Source organism: Pollicipes pollicipes, unplaced genomic scaffold, assembly GCF_011947565.3.
Source record: "Pollicipes pollicipes isolate AB1234 unplaced genomic scaffold, Ppol_2.1 Scaffold_7231;HRSCAF=8579_pilon_pilon_pilon, whole genome shotgun sequence".
NCBI lineage: Eukaryota > Metazoa > Arthropoda > Thecostraca > Pollicipedomorpha > Pollicipedidae > Pollicipes > Pollicipes pollicipes.
In genome coordinates, this window is record NW_023597034.1 from 18,616,055 (window position 1) to 18,635,874 (window position 19,820).

Sequence of the window (19,820 nt, forward strand, 5' to 3'; positions counted from 1 at the left end):
GTGTTCCCATCCTTGTGCTCATATTTTGCATGGTGGATCCAATGGCGGGGAGGGGCACCGGACAGCAGAAATAATGCGTTTTGTTGTGAGCGGACCTGGAAACTCGGATTTTGCTCCCAAAACGGAATTTTCGATATGCTCATGCGTGTTTCAATAGCATTGTCCGCGTGGTGGACAGCACTTAATTATTAGCCAGTCAACTTCTCATGTATTTAACGATTTTGGAACGAGCTGTAGGAACACCAACAGCTGCATGGCTCTGTAATGATACACGCCACGTTTAGGATTAAATAGTGCAGAACTATGAAAAGGCTGCTGGTTTTGCCGCTTGTGCTTTTTATCGTCTTGTTTGCCTGGTCTGGGTCATCATCAGCCGGTATTTCACTGCCACAATCGGTTGATGTTAAGTGCCTATAGTTTGCAGTGTCACTCCCGCATGTAAGTCATGTTACATCACAGGGGTGATAAGGATTATTTATGTCACTTGCGTAATGTAAATGGACATTTCAGGCGACTACCAATTCTGACATCTTGCATTTTTGATCAGGTAGCCCTTAATCCTACTCGATATTTTTTTTAATGCTCAGGATATTATGCTGACCCGGTCCAGACCGGCTGGCAGCAAGTGTTTAAGTGGGCTGGTGCCAACGCTGGGCGGCCGTGTCGTTCGCCGCCCACTCAGCACTCAACAGGCTCCGCCCCATCCCCATGACGGCCTGCCCCAACACCGGGAGGGCCTGCCCCACCACCGTGATGGTCTGCCCCAACACCATGACGTCCTATCCCAACACCGTGATGTCCTGACCCACCACCGTTATGGCCTGCCTCGCCACCGTGACGGCCTGCCCCTCCACCGTGGTGGCCTGCTCTCCACCGTGGTGGCCTGCTCTCCACCGTGGTGGCCTGCTCTCCACCCCACGGACGCCGCCGTCTCACAGCCGTCCACGCGTGGTCGGCAGGCACGCTTACGCAGGCCATCCGCAACTTCGCCAAGACACTGGAGGGCTGGCTGCGCTCGGCCACCGAGAGCACGCCGGCCGGCATGGTCCTGGTCAAGCTGGGTGCCGTGTCGGCGTTCGCGCAGACTCTACGCCGCTACACGTCGCTCAACCACCTGGCGCAGGCGGCGCGCGCGGTCCTGCTGAACTCGGGCCAGATCAGTCAGATGCTCTCCGACCTGAACCGGGTCGACTTCGTCAACGTGCAGGAGCAGGTGAGCGGCGCGGCGGCGGACCACGTGAGGGGGCAGATCGGCGGGTGCGGGGTGTGAGTGGTGGAGAGATGTGGCCGTGATGCTGCAGGGCGACTAATGGACGTGGCGGTGAGGTGATACCGCAGATTGCGCCTGTCTGGCCATGCTCATACTACATAGTTGATTGCACTTGTCATCGAGCAGTCCCCGGTGGGCCGTGGCTTGTCATCGCATGCGTGGTATTCCAACGCTTGGCGACTCACGCTTCACCAAGGGCAGAAGGGTGGTGTTGTTGCTGCCTCAGATGGATCCTGTCTAACGTTACTGTTTTTTTGAACTTCATTGGTTTTTTTCAATTATGACTTTGTTGTATTAAATAACATTAATGATATATATATATATATATATATATATGTATATATATACACATATATACATATATATATATATATATATATATATATATATATATATCATTAATAATACATACCTATACATATGATATATGTATACATATATCATATGTATATACATATTCTTCCTGCTCTGTCCGATTAGTAATAAAATAAGAACCTTCTGCAATGAAACGTTTCAGTTACATTTGAACCCGCTTTAATCTGCTCAAATTGGCTTTCCACATCCTATTGGAAAACTAATAGTCGACGCTTGCACATTGGTAGTGGGACGGCCCCGTCCTGGGACAAATCTTTAACACATTTCGTACTTTGGATTTTGGTTTTTACGTTGAGTGCTCCTTGGAGGTGTGATGTTTTCTGCGTATCAATCAACTTTCTCTCTCTGGACCTCTATATATCACGCGCTTACTCCACGCCCTCTCCAAGCAAACCAATTTGACATCACTAATCGAGTGGCCCGGTGGGTTGAAGTGGATGGACGCGGCGTTGTCCACCGATGCTCTTTCTGTCCTGACAGTTGATAAATGGCTTGCGAACGGGTATATAAAGTCCCCTGTCTGCCGGATATAGCACACATTCACACACATTGCAATGAACACCATATATAACTTGTTATGTTTACATCCAATCGTTTGATCATACGCACCCGATATTTTATGCCCCTTTAATAGATAATGCCTCTGATGGTTCCACCCACAGATGACGCGGCTTTTCGCACTATTGTCCGCCCTTCACCTGACCTTTCATAGCGTTTTTTTTTGCGTATACCTTCTTGTCCTTCAGGCTTGACCCCTTCGGTAATGTTTCGGGTTAGCTAGTGAATGCTTCCCCTTTAGTGTTGGGGCAGTCCAAAGCGTGTTGTTTATTTTCATTCGATGCTACTCTGGCCCGTGTTGGACCCTGATACGCGTTATTGGGGATGCTGATGTTATCGTGACTTGCGTTCGAAAAACGTCGAAACCGGAATTTAACATGTGCATGCAATTTGATGATTCGGTTGTCATGTAACGCTACGTTATTTGGCGGCTTAGCCGCAAGTGATAAATTAGACTTAACTGGTTATATCTGACTAGGGCGCATTTCCCCGTGGGTTTACAACGTAGGACGTGAGTAAGCACTTACGTAATTTTCCTTAAATAATACGGGCTTAAATCGTTTAGAAGTTTTGGCACACGTCATGTCTTAAAATGGCATTAAAAGGAGTGTGTCTAGTCAAGTTATGATTTTTGACTGTGCACGTAGGATGGTAGAGAATTTCGATTTACAAATTTTGGTGTCATTGGTTTCTACAGTCGCCTCCACTGACGAGATATTGCTCCAGCCCCCAAATTTGCTTTGGTTTGTATGGAAGAACGAAGTTATCGGGTAGCCCCGAAACAATATTCACTCCTCAACAGGTTGACGTCATTGGGAAGGCATCGTTAGCTCCAGCCAATGCTTCTTTTTCGAGGATGTCGCTTGTCAGCGCCGACAGCAGCTGACGAACGCGGCGATGGTGGCGGCCATTATGTCGATGTTTTTTTTTTTACACTCAGCTGAGGGCTGCGAGTGTACGGGCTTCGACGTGTGGTGAGCTGGTCAGTTGATTCGCTGTAATCCATGTCGGGCTAATATATACTGAGATTAGGAACAATTATTGTGTGGCGTCAATCGGCTGCACCGGGGTCTAGGGAAATATGATTGTTCCACGTTGCCTAGCAACCAAAATAATGTATACGTTATCTAGCAACCAAAATAATGGCCCTGTCTCTAGCGCGCAGTTACTCGCCATACATAAGCCAATGCATTCGTCCTTTCCTGCCCGCTGATTTGTTTTGTTGCAGGATTGTGTTTGTTCACGCACAGCCATCGACGGGATCGATAAAGATAAATAAATCAAAACTGTTGCAAGACACAATTGTACATTTAGTTACCAAAATTAGCCATAGATAATTGTCAAACTCCCCTTCAGCGTGTATTCAGAAAACCGAAAATATTCCACTCAGATACACTCCCTTTAAGACGAAGATTATCGCGTTGCGTAACCGAAATACTCTGCCCTCAACGGTGTGTTTTGATCCGTCAGTGGACGTTGAGCAGAACGGGTGCCCATGCCCGGTTATCCGTTATCCGTTCTCAGGCACAAAGTTGACGGCCACGGAGAGATCGTAACGTGCCAATGTTACGGTCTGTTCACACAGCCAGTTGTTCTGGAGTGTTAGATGCGCGTCAAAAGTGGTTAAAGCGGGCGGGCTGCGCGTCGCCCCGTCCCTGTTCTGGTGACGTCATGAGGCGAACAGTGGCGTGTGGTAGGTGTCGGAGGGTGTTCAAATGGAGATCCAATACGGCCAGCTCGTCGGAGCGCGATTCATGCCTTATTGCCAAATGATGGCCCAAATCAGCTAAAATATTCAGATGTACCAGAAAGCTGCAATGAGTTTGCCATCGCTAATCGTGTGTTGGTATAACAGCTAGGCATTAAGCACGCGACCGAAATTCCTTGAGCTCATCTTCTTTAAAGGGCTGCCCAGTGCCCAGCGTGACCAGGCGGAGATGGGAGAAGAAGGGAATTCCTGTATAAGGCCGAGGTAGCAGCCGAAAAGTGGCACATTCAGCAAAAGGGTGACGTTGGTATTTGCATGTTTTTTCCGGGGGCCCGACGCGCGTGAAAAAACGCGTGTGAACAAACCATTAAATTAAACTTGCTGCGGTCTTCAGCGCTTTCTTGTCTTGCAGCGCTTTTTCATTGCGCCTTTGCAGCATATTTCCCTGGACAAATGCAAAACTACCCCATCGGCCTCCGTCATGCTACGCCTGTTACAGCTCTTTGCTGGCTGATGCCTGTAATGGGACCTGAAACATTGCCACCATTAGCCTGCCATACTGCCGTGTATGTCTAAGGCAGTTCCCCTGACGTCACCACTTCCTGACTCTGTGGTCGTGTCGCGTCGCGCAGTGCACCCGTGCAGGGCCGCTTTCCTGTCTGCAGCTGGCACTTCCGTTCGCAGTGCTCGCTGCTGCGTCTTGCATCGATCCGTTTCAGTCGATTCTCGGGGTCCGGTGGCCTTTTGCCACGGTAACGCAGCCCTCTCACGTAAGCACTAATTTGTGGGGTACATGTGGCGATTCACCTGCTAGTTGGGTTCTAGCTTACATTGAAATCAATGCGAGCCGTTTTGGGCAGTCTTGATTGGTCCGCAAAAGCTTTCTTCATGCTCATTTCTTTGATAAAACCGCTCCACCCCACTTGTTGGGGCCAAATCAACAACGGGTGCCACAGTGCCTCCCGCGTCCGTTGTAAGGGTCATAAGCCTTGTCTCTGACGCTTTTTCAGTGTTTAGTGAATGATTACGTTTTGTGTTGGTGATTGGGGAATGGTTGCAAAGCGGACTAGGCATTGACCGTACAAAAATGAGTTGGAATTGACATTTGGTGTTATCGTGGTACGTCGTTACCTTACGCATTCAACTTTTGCGTGGATTGACTGGCATTCGCCGCCAGGTGGTGGTCGTCCTATTTTAAACGCGATGCCCGTTTTGTTGTGTGCCAGACATGGTTTGCCACTGAAATATAACTTGAATGACAGTCCGCTCTGATGGATGGGATGTCGGATGTGATTGTTTCTGGTTGCAGGAAACGTCCTTAATGCCGAGCATTTGTCGGGCGCGGACCAATGAGACTTAATTTAGCCTCGATTTGTGGCCCAAGTACCTGTCAGACCTTTCATCAGTGAATGTGAGGCTGGAGGCTGCTCAGCGCGACCTCCGTCATCTGTGACCTCTCGGCGATGAACTCAGCGGATGCCGGTCGTCTCCACCGCCCCCGCGCGCGATCCTGTGGAAGACTAGCGTATGGTTGGTGTGGCCACCAGCCCAAGTCACCGGCCCCATCACGTTGCGCCTTATTCCAGGCGTCGTGGGTGTGTCAGTGCGACGACGGCCTGGTGCAGCGGCTTGAGGCCGACTTCAAGGTGACGCTGCAGCAGCAGAACTCGCTGGAGCAGTGGGCCTCCTGGTTGGAGGAGGTGGTCAACACCGTACTCAAGCCGTTCGAGGGCAAGCCCGAGTTCCCCAAGGCCGCCCGGCAGTTCCTACTCAAGTGGTCGTTCTATAGGTCAGCAATGTGATCGGATCTTGTGTCGCAGTGTGGTGTCCGTCTGGACTGGTTTGGTGGGTTGCCAGGCCCAGCTATGCGACGCAGTTATTGCCAGGGCTTCCCGATGTTGCCAAAACCCACGCAGAACTGTTGGAAATGTAGGAACTAAAGAACCCCCTGTCGCCATTCCAAACGTTGGTTGCATGGGTTCAGACCGTTTGTGCCCAAGTCAGCCGTGTCAGCGCCAACAGTCTTAAGATCCGGGCGCTCGACTTCCGGTGATTTATTGTGGGTGAAATGTGCTTGGCCGTATCGTTTTCTGCCCTGATGGCGCCCACCATACAGACCATGCTGCAGCCGGCAAGACATTGTTGTCATGAGACTATCAGCGTTGTACTTCCGAGCTAGCTTATGTCTTCCAAGATGACCAAATTGGCACGATCGGGTGAGATTTAAACGTGCCTTTCTTGGGAACAGGTTGCTAAGATACAAGTACCGGCCCATTACTGGTCTAAACGCCCTTGAGGACCCCATCATTTCTGATTACCCTTAAAAACACTGCGGTGTTTTACGTGCAATGCTGATAATGCCGGGCATCTGCGATGTGGTGGCCAGGATCACACGAACAGCCCACTATTTGTGCAAGGTACGATGCGATGGAGGCATCCGTGCCGAGGCCAAGATTGTATTTGGTAACGTTACCACACCGTTCGTAGCGTGTCAGGGTCTGTGGTGATGACCCGGTCCAGGCCCTGCGATGTGTGAGCTCGTGTTTTACATGTCTGTAGGTGTAGGTCTTTCTTTTTTGTGACCTGATCTGACCTGGCCTGGCCTGGACTGGACTGTCTTGACGGACCTTCCGTCACAGCTCGATGGTGACCCGTGACCTGATGCTGCAGAGCGCCGCCTCGTCTGACCTGGCCTAACCTGATCTGATCTAACGGACCCTCCACCGCAGCTCGATGGTGATCCGCGACCTGACGCTGCGGAGCGCCGCCTCGTTCGGGTCGTTCCACCTGATCCGGCTGCTATACGACGAGTACATGTTTTACCTGATCGAGAACCGGGTGGCGCGCGCCACCGGCGAGATGCCCATAGCCGTCATGGGCGACAGAAGCCAGCACCAGCACCAGCACCACCAGCAGCAGGCGCTGGCGGCCGCTGCCAGAGAGGTCAGCGCATCGCCAGCTGGTCAGCCCTGGCAGGCATGGTCACATTACGCGGAGATCCGTGTGCGTCGATGGCTAGCGGCGTTAGCCCCGGTCATGTTACATATCAGGCAGCCAATGTAAAAAGAGCGTGCTATTTATTGGCCGCCGTAGGCCAGCGGTGATGGCAGGGGCGGGCGGCAATAAGCAATACGGTGATCCCGCTCAATCCTTTATTTCGTATGAAATGTTCCCATCAAGTAAGTACTGGCATTAGCTCAAGGCCAATGATGCTACTCGGCGTAACGCCACAGGTCAGACACGTGAGCAGCATTGATCGATGAGGTCTGGTAGTGGGAGGGGTCTCTATGTGGAACAAAGCTCGCCCCCAGCTGGCCAGCTGGCTCCGGGATGCCAGAGATCAAACGAGGTGTGTTTCGGGCCGGCGAAAGAGACGGTGAGTCGTTACACGCCAGCACCAGACACCTTAGGCTGCGGACACGTGGGGTCATGCCCCGGGATGTTGACCACAGAAGATGCTTTACGTCCAGATTGGACTCCATTTTTTTTTTTTTTTTGGTTACAGCACCATCAAACTGCAGCGGTGGTAGTATCTGAAAGGTTATCTGCGGCGACTTCTTTTGGTGGCGCAATCTGTCGTATCGTTATCGAACACGATCACCCGGTGAAAATGGTGGAGCGCCTATAGCATATTAAAGATCAGAGCAGAGTGGGCGTTGATAGCGCGTGACCAGCGAGGAACGAGGACGGTAATTCAGATATGTGAGATGATGTTTCATGTGAAGAAAACCCGATGCATTCCAGCCGGACACGTTTGGAAAACAGATAGGATCAAGCTCGGTCACCTGCATTGCGTGAGAGGACCCAACCAGGCATGATACCAGTGCAGGGCATTCTGCACGCCGACTCTTAGCTACCTTCCCTCCATCAGTTATCCATTCATCCCATCTCACTCATTCACTTCCCAGCCCCTTATTGCTACTAACCTTCTGGCCATTGTGTCTGTCCTTCCCTTGCCACCACTCTCTCTTTCCCCTCTATCACGATCTCTGTCTCGGTTTTATTGTGCGTATTGTACTTATTGCTTTCTCCCTCAGTTTTCTCCGCCCGCATCCTGCATCAATAGTTTGTTGTCTTCCATTACCTGCCACAAGGCCACGGCGACATTGACATCAGCGCCACAAGGCGGTGGGCTGGCGCAGCCCGCTCTCCAGTTTGTCTGAGGGGGGCCTGTCACCTGCCCGCGTTGTGAATCCCTCGTCAGACGTCGATATTAAGCTCTCGAGCGGAATATCTCGCCAGGACGGCGTCTGGCCTCGCTGTGGGATGCTGTTGAGGCGGACTGTGGTTGGCTCGGAGGGAGGTTGTCGGGGTCACAGGGGGCCTAGCTGGAAATGCCAGATGTCGACGGCTCCCGCTGTGAAAGATGCGGCTGTGCACCAGGTGGATTCGGTGCAAACTCGCTCCGTGTTTCGGCCCGAGTTTCCACCCCGTGTCGAGTCGAACACCATGTGGTACTCTTGTATGGCATGACTGAAGGCTGTCATACCGCGATCTGCGAGCTGTAACTTCAGCCAAATGTTTATATTGCCTTGGTTAATCATAGTCATGTTGGAAACGTTCACAGCGCGTTTCACGTGGCACGCATCGTGTATATTGTTTTGTCATAGTTTTTCTAAGCTCGTGTAGGTTTGCTGTTAACCTGGATACTTAACCCCTTTCGCAGCAATGTAAGTTGTGCTTTTACCTGTCCCACCTGTATTCGTGCGACCAACCCGTCAAAAAGCTGTGAACCTGTGAAGCGGGCCTCATAAAAGTACACCGGGCGTTATTGATTTATTTTAACCATCGTCGGTCGGTTAGGAGCTCCAGTGTACCAGGTGCTTCCCATCAAGTACCCACTCTGGGTGGTCGGAGCTTTCTCTAGCTGCTCACGGATGACGACGAAATTTGGTCAGAACCTCTGTGCCTATGAACTGAGCGTTTTCATTTCCTGTCATATCAAATCACTCAGACGCGAACTCGCACTCAAAGGGTCACACTCCGAAGATATGCTTGGTGGTCGCTGTGCGGCGCACTCCTGTCTCGCCGCTGTGTGCACCCCATCATTGTCAATCGATGTTAAGTGATCTTTAAGAGTGTGTGGTGTCGTGTGGTGCACACTTCCAGTGTATACGACACTTGCCAGGACCATTTTAAGTCCAGGTTGCATCGGTTAGAAGTTCGTGAAGTCTTGTCCGAGTTACGTTATAATTAGCATGGCCCTTGGTGGAACCTCGCACGATACAGCAGCACGGCGCTGTCGGGCCGGCCTCGCAGCCAGCATCCCACGGCGGGCCGGCTACATGACTGTCGCCTGGCTGTGTGTCGACTGTACTGTTTCTCTCTGTTTTCTCAGAGTGCGTTCGACAATCCGTCCGATCTCCTCATGTCCAACGGGCCCCTGCTGGACCCTCTCTCCATGGAGCGCGGAGACGGCGACATCAAGCGGATGCGACGAGAGTGACAGCTTCAGGGCTTCGCCGCTAGATGTGTGGTCCGCGCCGGCCCGTGCCTGGCGCCTGTTACTCCGATCCTCCCTGCTGCTCAACCGGGCGGTTCGTCTCAACTGCGTGCGGCTAGAAGCCACCGGCCCTCGTGCTGGCCAAAGATACTGTGGCCTTATTCGGCGGACACCGCGTCCGTCGCACATTCCCGATCAGTAGCGCACCCGGCACCGCGGCAACATTCCGGCGCAACAGTATTGGCGGCGCTGTTGACGGCGTTTGTTCGAGCGCGTTCTTTTTGACCTGGCGGACCCTCCTCCGCAGACTCTACTGTGTACCTTGGCGTTTGGCTGGAACCGTGGTTGGCGCCGAGGGGTCGTTGGGCGGTTGGACACTGGGACTGCGCTCTGCCGCCCTCCTACCCCGGTGAGGGCGCCACGCGCCCCAACTCAGCACGCTGTCGCCGACTGGGCGGCTCGGGCTCCGCCACCAGCGGGCGGCGCGTTGATGTGCGTGTATTTGGATGTGTTTAATTCTGTATGGGGCGGGTGGTCGGGCGCCGGCCGTTGCGGGCAGCGGCGCTCGCCTTGTGCCATCTCACACCACGTACGCGTGTGCGTTTCTAGTCAACGGGGGCGGGGGCCCGCCGGCTGCCTAGCGCCCCGACCCGGGCCAGTCCGCTGGCATTCACAATCATCACGGTACTCGGATGTACCGGCTCGTCCCCGTGTGCCGCCAACTCCCCTCTTGGAATGCTGTTTGGAAAACCCAGCTTAAGTCGGAAACAATGCAATAGACCGCCCACTGGCTGCCGCGTCCATGTTTGCTGCCCTCGAGGGCCCTCATCCCGCCGTGTCCCACAGGCGGCCCAGACCGTCCTCCGGCCTCGCCTCGGCCCGGCCCTGGCCCGGCGCCCGCCCATTTCTATGTTGCTTTGGTGTCCTTGCCGTGGTTGTTGCCCGTCCCCGCCATGAGCACCCACCAGCGTTTGCAGTGTGGAGCCACGCGCTGGCCCGATCTCATCGCGCGCCGCTGTGTATGTGGGTGTGTGCGTGTGTGTGTGTGTAGGCTGCGCCCGTGCAGTCCCCGGCCAGCCGGCCGGCGGCGGCGGCGCGCCAGTCCAGCTTCGGACAACGCTGCCGCCGAGCGAGACTAGTTTCTGCCAATAAAGCCGCGCGCCGAGTCGGCGTTTGGTCGGCCGAAAGTGACGTACGGGGCCGGGTTCGACGGCTGAGAGATGTTAGGTGATGAAATTAAAAATGGAAGTTGCTGATCGACAAACACTGTTCTCGATAAGGCACGTCCGGGCAGTGCAGCCACGTCCAGATATGCATTGTATTGACAATCATGGATAGTTACATGGATGCATATACTGCGCAAGCAATTTACAATGAGCACTGCGGGTGCCAGCGTGCCCACGATGTGATAAGGTACGCCCCCATACGTCTCGCAATGAGTTACACCCCCACACGCCCAAACTTGTTCACATGTGCTTGAAGCCGGCGCAGTCGGCGGAGTCCCGGCAACACGGTCAGCAGTGCTTCTGGTGCAGACGCCGCTTGCCGGGACCGATACGGCGGCAAAACATTTCGCACTCGGCCGGACGGGACTAAGACGGCGACAAAACATCGGTCGGACGGGAATACCTCGACTGACTGAGGTCCTGCCATGCCAGTCCACGGCGAAAGGCACGCCAGCCACAGCCTGTCTCACGCACGGGGTGGAGCCGACTCTCGAGTCTCTCCGCGCGCCAACGCCACGCCTCGCCATCTATCATCGGTACCCCGAGAACGTCTGCAGGTCCTGGCGCACCCTCAGCTTAGTGCCGCCGCGTCCCGGCCCGCCGCGGGCGCGACCTCGCTGGCCATGCCTCGGGCCGCTGCCGTCCAGCAACCGGTGGCCCTTGCCCAAGCCGGGACTTCGTCGACATGGCGGGTGATAACGTCCACGCGAGAGACCGCCGCCGCGCGGGGGCCACACGCCCTCGCGGTCCAAAATGACGTCATCGTCCTCGGAACGGCCGGGCGTGTAGCCGCCGCCGCCAAAGATCCTGGGGATGGGCGTCTGGTCGACCAACCAGGTAACGGCTTCACCCCAGCGCGAGCCAGTGCCGCCCTCGCTGCGCTCAAGCGCCGCCGAGCCCACGCGGCGTCGCTTGGCCTCTGAGCTTGGCACGCCACTGCCTCCGTCCCGAAGACCGTCCGCACTGTCGCGTCGACCGTCCCCACTATCCTTGCCCCCGTCCGCTCTGTCCGGCCGGCCGCCCGGGCTGTGCCGCCAGCCGTGCTCCCGCTGCGTGTTCTCGCGGTCCCAGCTCCGCTCGCGGCGATACGGCTCGCTACGCCCGCCGCGCTCTCGCTGGTCCTGCCTGCTCTCTCCCGGCGGACGGGACGGCGCCAACCACGGTCCGGCGCGCACGTGTGTGGCTATACCCACCGGCTTGCGGTCCTCGGACTGCGCGAGCGGCGCGGCGGGCGGCGCGCTCGGCCGGCCCTCGCTGTCGAACACGATCCGGGAGGGCTGCAGCGGCGACGGCTGCGGGCCAGGCGGGCCAGCTCGCGGCGGCAGAGGCCGCGGCGAGGAGTTGCCCGGTCTGGCTGGCGACGGCCACGGCCTTCCCTCCTGATCAAACACGACCTTGGACGGCCGCGGCGGCCACGGCTTGCGCGGCGGCGCGGACGCCGAGCTGGCTAGCGGACTGTCGATCACCCTGGTCCCCCGCGCCGACGAGTCGGCCTCCACCTGCGCCTCGACCGCCTCCACCGCCACGGCCGCGTCCGCCGCCGCCACCGCCTCGGCCGCCCTCTCCAGTCGCTTCGTCGTCTTCTTCTTGGCGACGGGGAGCCTGAGCTTGAGCAGGCCACTGTCGACGGACACGCCACCCGGCTCCAGCTGCAGCCGGTTCTTCTCCATGGGCGTCCTGTCGCCGTGCTCCTTGGCCTTGTGGCGGCTGAAGTAGTGTGGCTTGACGAACACGCGCGGGCAGTGCGGACAGGCGTACATGTCCGGCAGGTTGTGTAGCGTCGGGGCGGTCTTGGTGGTGATCTTGGAGACCTTGGATGACCGCACCTTGACGGCCTTGGCGGCGGACTTTGTCGGTTTTTCTGAGGAGCATGGTAAGGCAGGTTGGCGATAAGCCAGGGCTGGATTTGCCAGGCGTTGTGTACATTTAAACCGTTCAAGACCAGAGTTACCACAGATTCTTCAAATGTGACAAGATGAACGACCATTACATTCGAAACACCACACATCTGCTCGATTCAGAAATATATAGCCAGGCACGGCGTCCGATTTCGAGTCTGGTGGGATAGTTCTTGTGGGTCACTGAGTTTGGTGCCTTACAGCTTTTGGAGCCAGGCACTCCAGACCTCGCCTCCAGGAGGCATGAGATTCGGACTCCTGGGACATCTCAGCCCCTGCGACCTGCACTCCACACACTTGGCGCTAGGTGTCATCTCACAGGACGATGCGAGTTGAAATGTGTGAGCATCAGATTCACAGCGTCATCCTCGCCAAAGCCCCAAGAGACCGGCATCAGTGATAAATTAGATCCATTCATGAATGAGAGTAAAAATTATGAAAAAGTCACACATATGAGAACTCGAAATTGTTTGTGAAAGGAAACAATTTACCATCACAGATTTTGAATGCCGACACACTCATCACGTTGCCCGCATATAAGAAAGAGATGAGCAGTTGAAATATGCATTTTTCAATCTTGATAATTCTTATATCTCAGATTGCACAAAAAGCTTTCGCGGCAAAATTGGCTCAGTCAAGTATCATTGGCTCATTCCTCAGTGTCGTTTACCGCAAAGATGTCTTAGGGCAGTGAAATATCTCCCAGCCGAGACATTTAAATGCCCTAATAGTGGCACAACACAGAGATATAGAAGACTGAAAAGGTCTAGATTAGAACACAAAGCAAACCCAGAAACAGATAAGCTGACTCCCAAAAAGGTCATCACTTTGCCCATCGTCGAAAATTAAGTTTATGGAACCATCAGGTTGACGAGAATAGCATGCAAGATAGGAACACCCAAGAAAATACAACGTACAATTACGCTCACATTTACAGATACTTCAGGTATACAATAAGAACACAGCGTCACTTATAAAGTGAACGCAGTGTGGCGGAAGACCCAAATTTCCAACATGAATCCACTGTCCACTAGCTAACCTACAAATTTCATCCACTAACTATACTCCAATATAATCTACTCAGTCTACTAACTTAACAGCAGATAGCAGTTCAGAAAACCATGTCACCGCCGCTACCGGGGCGCAGGAGCGTCCTCCAGCGTTTTCCATTCACGCACGTCCCATTTCTGAATACAGATTAGTTTCGATCATTCTTGGCTGTATAAATATTTGAATTTAACTGCCTGTATTCATACCTTCTACACATCGCACCAGCACATAGGCATGACGGGAAAAAATCCTCTATCGACTGCGCATTGGTCATCTTCTCCTCTACAAAAATGAACTCCAAGAAACAACAAAGGATGACTATGGCAAAACTCAAGGTACTGTACTGGTAAAAATATTTTCGACTGGTTTGGAGGCAAAAGAAATCTTTGCTCTCCAGTTTGTCCTTTTTAAAGCGCATCTCCAGTGGTCCCTTGGGAAATGATCAAAAGTGTGACCCTAAGTACGTCGCCTTCCATTTGCTGCACTGCCGCTGTTTTTGGACGCTAATCTTGACAAGAATACTCACCCACGGGTCCGACAGCTGTCGACGGCGACAGCGACGCTGTATGCTTCTTTCGTTGTTTTCCAGCGCTTGGCCTCAGCACCGAGAGGACAGCGGCTGTAAAATTAGGCGAAAACGCCGACACGCTTTCGGATGTTGCTTGGAATGCCGTAAATGCCACAGTCGTCGAGTTCCTAGAGGATTATTTAAAAGCAAAACATTGCAATAGCAAAAACACCTGACACATAAACTGAGAAGTGAATACAAATGCATGCATTTTTAAACATGCATACAACACAATTCTGACCGCCTACACATATAACTGCTTACATAGCACATGGACAGTATCAAGCAGTATGCCTAGACATCTGTCATAACCATATTACGATTGCGGGATCGCCAGACGCCGGCCGAGGCACTCACTGCTCATGGCGGCCGGCCCGGCACCGGCCTCGTCCTCAGAGGAGCTGTCCGACCCGTCCGGCTGGGCCAGCGCCCTGGCCTGCCAGTTGCCGACGTCAGCTGCTGGTGCTGGTGCTGGTGCTGGCGGCGGGCAGCCGCGGTAGGACTCGTCTGGCGGCGAGGCGCTGTCCGGCCGCTGGCGGGCGTCACACACGCGTCGCGGTCAGACACGTAAGAGGCAGGGCAGCCGTCTTATGGGGGTAAATACGAAGGTACAGGAGCAAAGGAACCAATATTGCAATGCCAGGCATTGCTCAATCTGAGGTGAGTGGCCTGTTATGCTTCTATATTATTTGTAGCAGTGAACACAACACATAGAAGACATATAATTGCCCTTGTTTGTGATATTCTACAATATATGATGACCTCCACGGTAGCTGTTGAAACAATTCAAACCCATGCTTTTGTCCCAGTGAGACTTCCACGACAGGATTTCCAAAACACAGACATTTTCCACATAGATGGCGATAACATCAAGATGCAAGTTTTGTGCAAGATGCAAGATGCCACCTTTCATCAAGTTTTAGTAGCTACAGTCCCCGATACTCAGCGATATCAATACAGATCAACAACCACGTCTGATAACATCACGTCGCACAAGGCCCTTTGTCATTTTGCCACGCCCATTGCCACTTTCACACTCCACCAACCATGGAAATGTGCAAATTGAAACAAAAAATGTGCCATGTATGTGGAAAGTCCAGTACCGTTCTGCGTCCCTCGCTCCGCGCCCCAGCACGCCCGCCGTGGCCCAGCTCAGTCAGCTGCTGTTCAGCGTCGGCTTCGACGTCGACGTCGGCGTCAGCGTCAGTGCTCTGGCACAGACCACGAACTCCCCACTGACGAGCCAGAGTGAGGAAGGCACTGAGTCGGCCCTGCGCCACGTCCACCTCGCCCGAGTACATGAAGTTCACCAGCGAGGTCATGTCACTCGTGTGCACGCTGCCCAGGTATATGACCACATCTCCAGCATGGGTCTGTAGAGCACGGTCAGCCACCATCACCATGGACATCACAGGCATGGTCAAGGTCATCTGCATGACTGCAATTCCATTCAAGAGGCATTGGCGGGTCTCCCTCTTTGAGGGTCAGAGCTGATGTTGAGCAAGACCCCTCAAGCAAGCAAGAATCATGGGCCTCTCTTGATTCTGCATATGACTTTGGCCTTCAAATGTCTTTAACACCTTCCCTGTTTAAGCTGCACCCCATCAAGATGTTACTGTTAACAGTCAAGACCATAGTTACAGTCACAGCTCAAAATCACAATCTTACATGTCCAACTTATACCTTATGACACCTTACCTTGAGCAAGTCATAAAAGTTCTTGCAAGCTGAAGATAGGATAACACGGTGGCATTTGATGCTTTTGCTGCCATTGGTGATGAGGACATCTGAGAGATCCTCTGACTGCAGCAGTTTGCAGAACAAGGAACGCATGTCATCCTGGTAGGATGTCCATTTCAGCTGGATGCTCCTCTCAGGCATGACTGAAAAGGGAGACTTCTGGTCCAGGTGAACACATGATTTTGTAGTGGCATGACATTGGAATGGAAATGTTAATGAGTCAAATGCTCCAAAGCATGTAACTCCAACTTCCAGAAAATAAAGGGTTATGGGATCCATGCATACACCCTCTGATGTCTGATAGCTTCTCAGATGGATTATGATATCATGGATTCATGCCAGATGAACCTCATATGGTCTCTATTATTGAGTACTTTCCAACAGAGTTATAAGGGATTTCAGAATGCAAGTAAGACTGTTTGGATAACCTATGTGAATGCCATGCTTATTTGATCATTCACATGTCATTTCTGATTATATACATAATTTTCTTCAATCTTGATTTAGATCACAACTTTTGGAGCCATCTACATTTACAGAATTACAGCCTTACAACAATGACAAACCCAGATCAAAAGCTTCCATGCACTTTTACATCCTATAAGACTTTTATGAACCTGTAGTTGTGGGCTTACCGCATTTCTCCACTAATGTTCCTTTAAACTTAATGCTCAATTCCTAGCAGGCCCAGGGTATCCCATAAAGCTCTAAGGTTATTAGCAGAGAAATTTCAAGCCATATGGTCAATTGAAAAGCTTCAGGCTACCATGGAAACTCTCCTGGGGTTACTTTATAAGCCAGACTGTTCTTGGTACTCAAAAAGGCTTACATATCTTTGTTGTTGGTTCCCCCAGTTTCCAATGACAAACCACTCTATCTTAATTACCCAGCAAATATATTAAGTAACATACATTCAGGAAGTCAGTGCTGATGTTGAATCTCATCAGTTTCAACATAATAAAATATGACATAACACATTCCACCAATAATTGTTAAACCTTATCAGTTTCAACATGACACATGGCATGACACCTTCCATCAATAAACTTACATGATACATGCAATGTGCACAATGATGTTATCAACATATTTGAACTAGCCATCAACTAAATTCAGTGGTGATAAGTGAACCAATGAGTGCGGTGCTTGCATACATCATGCTGTTGTCGGTATCCATCATACGCATATGCATGCATGACCCTGTTCACTGATTTCAGATCGACTCATGACACTAGCTGACCAGCAGTTATCACGTACCTACCTACCTACTCTCTCCCCTTGTCACTTAGAACACACAATGCGTCCCTCCCTATATTGCACAGCGACGAACGCAAATGTTCATTCGAAAAACTGCTACAACTTGTCCGCTCCTAATGGCAAAATCGGCATCATGCGTCGACACGCGGACTTTTCAATGGATAAGTCACGTTTCTTGGCGTCCTCTCACTTTCGTATCTGAGTTCCAATGTCTGAGCCGCGCTGTAATTGTACGAACCGCCCGGCACCTTCCCAATTTTTCTATCTATTCTGAACCCATTAAGATAAAACATAGCAATTGCCACAAAATAAGCCTAAGGGCCTCTTATTGCGAAGGAAAGTTTAAATATTTTCAGGTGTACCAAATTTCTGCATATTTTCTTATCAGAAACCCAAGCTATGCTCTCTGAATCACATCAAGGTGTCTTCGCACATACCTCTGAGAGCAGTGGCGCAGGCAGTGGGGCCACAAATGGCACGTGCCTTCCTCAGGTTCCGCGGGTTTTGAAAGACCCCCGGTATCTACGATTAAGGGCCGATTTCAGGGCCTGAGGGGCTCAATAGGTCGGCCGGTATGCGGCTGTGTTGGCGTGTCGTGTCGGTATGGGTCTGAGGGCCCACTTCTCTGTCAGCTACAAAGTCGGGGCTAGCGATTACACTGATCAGGGACCCTGTATCTGTCAGGGGTCTGCAATGCATAGCAGAGGAACCCGTGTTTGCAAGCGGCCCCGAGCCGACCAAGGACAGTATTCGATGAGCCCCGAAGAGAGGACCGGGCGGCCCAGCGGAGCCGACGATCAGGGGCTCGTGTGGAGGGCATGAGGGCCCGAAGGACTGGCTGCAAGGGTCATAAATAATCGCAGCCCAGGCGATCGTGACCCGAAATATCAGTCAGAGGTCCTCTGGCACCGTTTCAGGACTCCTGAGACAATGGGGGGCGTTTCAGTCGGTCAGAGACGGCGATCATTGAACACTTGACTTCCTGTCAGTCTGAACCCTGGGAGCCCATTTCCCAAGCAGGAGTAAGGCCGGGCGCCACGACTTCCATTAGTCTGGGTCTCTGAACCAATGGTTGGGGCCCCTGTGTCGGTCAGCGCCCAAAGCACCTAACAGGGGGTCATGTTTCGGCTAGATGTAGTCGGCCCCGAGTCGGTCAACAGTTACAGCAACACGAAAAATAGATATTCCATTTTTACCCTTCCAGTTTCATCACCAGATTCTAGCCAGCACCACTTAATGGTGCTCTAACACACGCCCGGGTGGCCGGTTGGATGTCCCTCGCTCGGGTGGGGGGTCAGATTGACCCCCCTGAAATCTCAGAAACTAGGAGATCTCAAGGCGTCAGCTAGAGACACCAAATTCACAAAATGTGTTGGCCCAAACGTGAATTTACTTGGGTCAAAGTTTGAGGTTCCCAGGTAGGTAGAATGTTTTTTAAAAATTATTTGACCGGCGTCATTTTAGGTCAGTCCATTTTCTGACCTTAAGGAAGTCCATGGAAGATACATAATGCAGTTCCTGTTATCAATAAACTCAGAATGAGTACCAGAAACTATCACACAGCAAGCCCTACAATAAAAAAACAAACTAGTTTTGACCCTGGTGTGACCCTCATACCTAACCATAGCTGAATGGAATTTGTTCATTCAATTGGTATGTTGCCTAAGAAACTATCTCAGAGATGTATGGCTTCGTCTAACACCTCGTCGTTGCAGCAGATTGAATGATTCCTTAGACATTGATTTCGCTGAATCCATGACCTGACTGACCTGCCGTAGGTACTTTACAGGTACATCTAAATTTTTGAAACCAAACGATCCGCTTTTCAGTCTTCTATGGCTAGGCAAAAATTTGGGCACGGCTACGCCACCGTTTGGAAACCACTCCGGTAAAAGCTTTCGGATGGGGGGGGGGGGGAATTGAGCCCCACCCGATAGCGTGTCAAATGCCAGTCTGTTCTTAACATCAATCTAAAAACTACGACCGCTTAATATACATCCGGACTGTCGTCTAAGTGCACCCTTCGATGTCCTTAAGCGTTCAAAGGTACTTTTCAGATTCGTCACCATTTTCGTCCATCCGTCTGCCACGGCTTAGTGTTAGCCAAGAGACCAACGCCACGCGGCTTATGGAGACTGCAACGTCTGGCGTCGGGGTTTTTGTTTCTAAGATATGCGAGCGTGCATGTTCAAAACTATGCACATTTGTATCGTTTATTTGACTAGTCGATTCTGACTGAATTTGGAACATTTCCAGACAAACAGGGCTTGGCCAAGCTAAAACAAATTGTTAATCCATTTCGATATACGGTCTATACTCGCGTTATCCCTTTATCTTTATAAAACCCAGAACAAAATCTGACAGATCTTCTTATCTTCATGGGCTTAGAAAAATTATAATTGGCAATTCCCAAATGAATAGCGCCGGTGATTGATTTCATGCAATCGTTTACCGCAAGATTTCTACAGTTCATTGACTATTAAAATCAAACAGAGCCTGTCTTGTGGTAGCTTCTGACTTCTGTTCCACTTGTAGGGGGAACAATGGCAAATATAAATGATGACAAACTGATATTCAAATTAGAAATTCAAAACGGCTGCGCCGGTGTGAACATCGAAACACAATCGGGCCACCGCATCAGGCAGGATACCAGTAACGGAGCCAGCCCGCGGCCTCGCACAATCTCTTCTGCCAAATGTTTCCTCGTTTTGCACCGCTTCTCTATGC

At 52.0% G+C, this 19,820-nt stretch overlaps 2 protein-coding genes across 9 annotated transcripts in view; one reads left to right on the forward strand and one right to left on the reverse strand.

The window, feature by feature from the left end:
* Positions 1-10,519, forward strand: part of LOC119109803 (DNA-binding protein RFX2) — a 49,341-nt gene extending 38,822 nt beyond the window's left edge. Inside the window, exons 14-17 of the mRNA XM_037233557.1 lie at positions 960-1,213; positions 5,498-5,700; positions 6,641-6,854; positions 9,250-10,519. Coding sequence (XP_037089452.1) covers positions 960-1,213; positions 5,498-5,700; positions 6,641-6,854; positions 9,250-9,357 — 779 coding nt within the window. The 3' untranslated portion in view covers positions 9,358-10,519. The remainder of the gene's footprint in view (positions 1-959; positions 1,214-5,497; positions 5,701-6,640; positions 6,855-9,249) is intronic.
* A 111-nt stretch (positions 10,520-10,630) lies between these two features.
* On the reverse strand, positions 10,631-17,237 carry LOC119110355 (uncharacterized). Of its 8 annotated transcripts, none has more exons than XM_037234141.1 (6): positions 17,102-17,237; positions 15,795-15,979; positions 15,200-15,469; positions 14,454-14,628; positions 14,055-14,147; positions 10,631-12,441 (listed from the first exon to the last, which is right to left on the reverse strand). In XM_037234141.1, the coding sequence occupies exons 2-6, from the start codon at positions 15,975-15,977 to the stop codon at positions 11,111-11,113; spliced, it is 2,052 nt and encodes a 683-aa protein (XP_037090036.1). In that variant the 5' UTR covers positions 15,978-15,979; positions 17,102-17,237; the 3' UTR covers positions 10,631-11,110. The 8 variants fall into 8 exon arrangements, with proteins under 8 accessions (XP_037090036.1, XP_037090038.1, XP_037090035.1 ...); XM_037234143.1 differs by having other exon boundaries at positions 15,795-15,992; XM_037234140.1 differs by having other exon boundaries at positions 15,795-15,995.
* Positions 17,238-19,820: the final 2,583 nt, after the last annotated feature.

What these genes read in the sequence shown, in the direction of transcription:
- LOC119110355 (XM_037234137.1), bottom strand. Translation starts at nt 16,115, where the DNA reads ATGGATCCCATAACCCTTTATTTTCTGGAAGTTGGAGTTACATGCTTT. An exon ending in ACTTTTATGACTTGCTCAAG is followed by an intron (nt 15,470 to 15,794) that starts GTAAGGTGTCAT and finishes CGTGCTCTACAG; the next exon opens with ACCCATGCTGGAGATGTGGT. An exon ending in GGAGCGAGGGACGCAGAACG is followed by an intron (nt 14,629 to 15,199) that starts GTACTGGACTTT and finishes GACGCCCGCCAG; the next exon opens with CGGCCGGACAGCGCCTCGCC.